Source organism: Protobothrops mucrosquamatus, unplaced genomic scaffold (assembly GCF_001527695.2).
Source record: "Protobothrops mucrosquamatus isolate PMUCROS unplaced genomic scaffold, P.Mucros_1.0 scaffold1930, whole genome shotgun sequence".
NCBI lineage: Eukaryota > Metazoa > Chordata > Lepidosauria > Squamata > Viperidae > Protobothrops > Protobothrops mucrosquamatus.
In genome coordinates this window covers 143,613-147,642 of record NW_015388051.1, presented here as the reverse complement: position 1 = coordinate 147,642, position 4,030 = coordinate 143,613, and the positions used below count along the sequence as shown (strand labels likewise).

Sequence of the window (4,030 nt, the reverse complement as noted above, 5' to 3'; positions counted from 1 at the left end):
ATAGTCTCATGACTCTTAAGTTCTCATCCTGGCCTTGTGTGTCTCCACAGGTTTGAGGAGAAAGCCCAGACGGATCCCCTCAGCGCTCTGAAATATTTGCAGAACGACCTGTTTGTCACTGTGGATCATTCAGATCCCGAAGAAACGAAGGAGGTAAGTGGTGACGTCTCTGAATCTCACCTTCACCTGGAAACAAATCGTGCAAATCCGCTTGGAATTGGCCCCTCTGAAACACCTGGAATGGCAAAGGTGTGGCTGCACGGTCCTGGGGAGTTGTGTACGTGTGTTATGTGTGTGCTTTGGGGCAGGAAATCCCCTGAGGTTGGTGTGACAGTACGTTCCCACGACTCTCTGTCTTGCTCTGACTGGGGAAGCTCTCCTGGATGAGCAGCGAAGTGTCTCTCAGACTAACAACAGCAACAAATTACAGGCAGTCCTCAACTTAACGGCCACAGCTGAGCCCCAAATTTAGGTTGCTAAGTGAGACATTCGTTAAGTGAGCTTTGCCCCATTTTTCGACTTTCCTTGCCCCAGTTGTGAGGTGAATCACTGAGGGGGTTAATAACACGGTCGTTAAGTGAATCTGGCTTCCCCCCCCCTTGACTTTGCAAAGGTCGCAAAAGTGGATCATGTGACCCCGGGACACTGCAACCGTCATAAATGCGAGTCAGTTGCCAAACGTAAATCACGTGAGCCTGGGAAGACTGCAACGGTCGTAAGTGTGGAAAACGGGCCTCTGTCACTTTTTTCAGTGCCGTTGCCACTTCGTACCGTCGCTAAATGAGCGGTTGTAAGTCGAGGACTGTCTGTAGTCCAGTTGCAATGATTCAGTCTTCAGACAGAAGAGGAATCTTATTGCTTACTGCTACCGTGCTTCCCCGAAAGTAAGGCCTACACCAGGGGTAGGCAACCTTGGCTCTTTTATGACTCGTGGACTTCAACTCCCAGAATTCCTGAGCCAGTGTGAGGGAACTATAGCCCCTTCATGACTCGTGGACTTCAACTCCCAGAATTCCTCAGCCAGCGTGAGGGAACTATGACCCTTTTATGACTGGTGGACTTCAACTCCCAGAATTCCTCAGCCAGTGTGAGGGAACTATGGCCCCTTCATGACTCGTGGACTTCAACTCCCAGAATTCCTCAGCCAGCGTGAGGGAACTATGACCCTTTTATGACTGGTGGACTTCAACTCCCAGAATTCCTGAGCCAGCATGGGGGACTATGGCCCCTTCATGACTTGTGGACTTCAACTCCCAGAATTCCTCAGCCAGCGTGAGGGAACTATGACCCCTTTATGACTGGTGGACTTCAACTCCCAGAATTCCTCAGCCAGTGTGAGGGAACTATGGCCCCTTCATGACTTGTGGACTTCAACTCCCAGAATTCNCTTCTCCTTCTCCTTCTCCTTCTCCTTCTCCTTCTCCTTCTCCTTCTCCTTCTCCTTCTCCTTCTCCTTCTCCTCCTCCTCCTTCTCCTTCTCCTTCTCCTCCTCCTCCTCCTCCTCCTCCTCATCCTCATCCTCCTCCTCCTCATCATCATCATCATCATCATCATCAATGGGTTAGCAATCTAGACTTGTAGTAGAACTTAAGCTTAAGAGGAGATAAATAAGACCTGCCAATTCACCTCTGGGTAACCAACATCCTGCCTTTCAGGTCTTGTGTCTACAAGAACGATCAAGCCGCCAAAGAGAATTCAAACAAGAGCCTTCAGGAAGAAGAGCCCTGCCCGCGTTTTGCACACCAGCTTGTGTACGATGAATTGCACAAGGTAAGATGCTTGACAATATGGTGGAGCGGTCAAGGGTTATCATTGTAACACGAAAACCTGGGTTGTTTTTTCTTTTTTTCTTTATAAGATTTTTACTGATTTTTTTTTCATGCATTCAGTAGTACTTGTTCAACAAACGTGTTGTCTGAGTTTTGCATTCACCAACAGAGATTTAATTCCCAATCCTTTATTCTTTTCTCCAGCCATTCATAAAATAAGTCCCAAGTTGTTGTTTTTTATTACAAATTTTTTATTAATTTTTTCAAATAAGCATATAAACAAATAATACAAATATGGTGCATTTCATTAGAAAAACAAACACATGAAAAGCCTACTCAGTAGGTATTCAGAAATAATCGGCGGTCCCCCCCCCCTGCATCCACACTCCCTCAACCTTCCTACCTACTTCCTTCTCCCTTCCTCCCCCTCTTAACCACGACCTCTCCTCTTTCCTCCTTTCCAACTATCCTACACATCCCATCACCTTCTTTTCCACCACCTCGGATGCAGTTTAGGGGTACCAGCCGATCATCTCCTCTTCTTAAGGACCAACATTTACATTATATTTATAAATACACCAAATTTTATATAATTCTACCACTTCATCCCCTTCCACCCTCCCCCCCCCGGACTTCCCAGAACTGAGTACAGGGATAAATACATAACATCCCAAGTCTAAATTAAGCTATCCATTCATAATACAAACAAAATAAGTCCCAAGTTTGATCATATTCCGTTCCTTCTTTTTCTTTCAACCTCAAAGCCGGTCTGTCCATCTCCGCACATTCTGGTTTTTTTTTTTTTTTTTTAAGTATTTCTTCCTCTGATGGTATTTCTTCCTTTTTTCCAATATGGTGCGTCTCCTGGTGATTGGCCCAAAGTCATGCAGCTGCCTTTCATGCCTGAGGCAGGACTAGAATTCTCTGTCTCCTGGGGATTGGTCCAAAGTCACCTAGCTGCCATTCACGCCTAAGGCGGGACTAGAACTCACCGTCCCCTGCTGATTGGGCCAAAGTCTCCCAACCGCCTTTCACGCCTAAGGCGGGACTAGAACTCACCGTTGCCTGGTGATTGGCCCAAAGTCACCCAGCTGTTTCACGCCTAAGGCGGGACTAGAACTCACCGTCGCCTGGTGATTGGCCCAAAGTCACCCAGCTGCCATTCATGCCTAAGGCGGGACTAGAACTCACCGTCCCCTGCTGATTGGCCCAAAGTCTCCCAGCCGCCTTTCACGCCTAAGGCGGGACTAGAACTCACCGTCTCCTGGTGATTGGCCCAAAGTCACCCAGCTGCCTTTCACGCCTAAGGGGGGACTTGGCTTTAACCACTAGATCAAATGGGCTTTTCTTGCAATTACTTCAGTCCCCCTGGACAGAAATCAAGGTTTATATGTTGGGGTGTATTCCCGCCCTTTTCGTCGGAGTAAGGAGGTGCAGGCCTGTGGCTTTCCTCCTCCTCTGTCTGCCTTTTTAGAGAGTGCAAAACCTGGGTGCCATAAACAGTTGCACGTGCAGCAGCCGCCCCAAGCATTTGGTCCTAAGTCCAGTCGTGCTTCTTGGAAAACATACCCAAGGCTGAGATGGTTTCCCTAACCGCCAGTTATTTACGACCAGATCTCTCCACGCTTCTCCCTTCAAGGTCCATTACTTGTTTGGAGGCAATCCAGGCAAACCCTGTTCTCCAAAGATGAGGCTGGATGACTTCTGGTCCTTGAAACTCTGCCGGCCGTCCAAGGAATACTTACTTCGCCATTGCAAGTACTTGATAAGGAAGCACAGGTACAGACCTGCAAGGGGGGGGGGGGAAGGGAGGCCTTTAACAAAGGCATCGGGAAGATGGGCTGTTGGGAAGAACAGTGCAGCCCTCCCCTTTTTTAATAGGATCTCTCACTTCTGGGATGATGAAGCCTTAAAGTCCATAAAGGCAACCATTAAGACAGGGGTCTTCAAACTTGGCCCTTTTATGATTGGTGGACTTCAACTCCCAGAATTCCTCAGCCAGCCTCCATTTTGTTTGTTAGATTTAAGACAGGGGTCTTCAGACTTGGCCCTTTTATGACTTGTGGACTTCAACTCCCAGAATTCCTCAGCCAGCCTCCATTTTGTTTGTTAGATTTAAGACAGGGGTCTTCAAACTTGGCCCTTTGATGACTTGCGGACTTCAAGTCCCAGAATTCCTCAGCCAGCATGGGGGAACTGTGGCCCCTTCATGACTTGCGGACTTCAAGTCCCAGAATTCCTCAGCCAGCATGGGGGAACTG

At 48.1% G+C, this 4,030-nt stretch overlaps 1 protein-coding gene across 1 annotated transcript in view; it reads left to right on the top strand.

Moving 5' to 3' along the window:
- Nucleotides 1-4,030, top strand: part of MKLN1 (muskelin 1) — an 80,024-nt gene that overhangs the window by 72,539 nt on the left and 3,455 nt on the right. The window contains exons 14-15 of the mRNA XM_015823619.2: nt 1,656-1,770; nt 3,409-3,558. Coding sequence (XP_015679105.2) covers nt 1,656-1,770; nt 3,409-3,558 — 265 coding nt within the window. The remainder of the gene's footprint in view (nt 1-1,655; nt 1,771-3,408; nt 3,559-4,030) is intronic.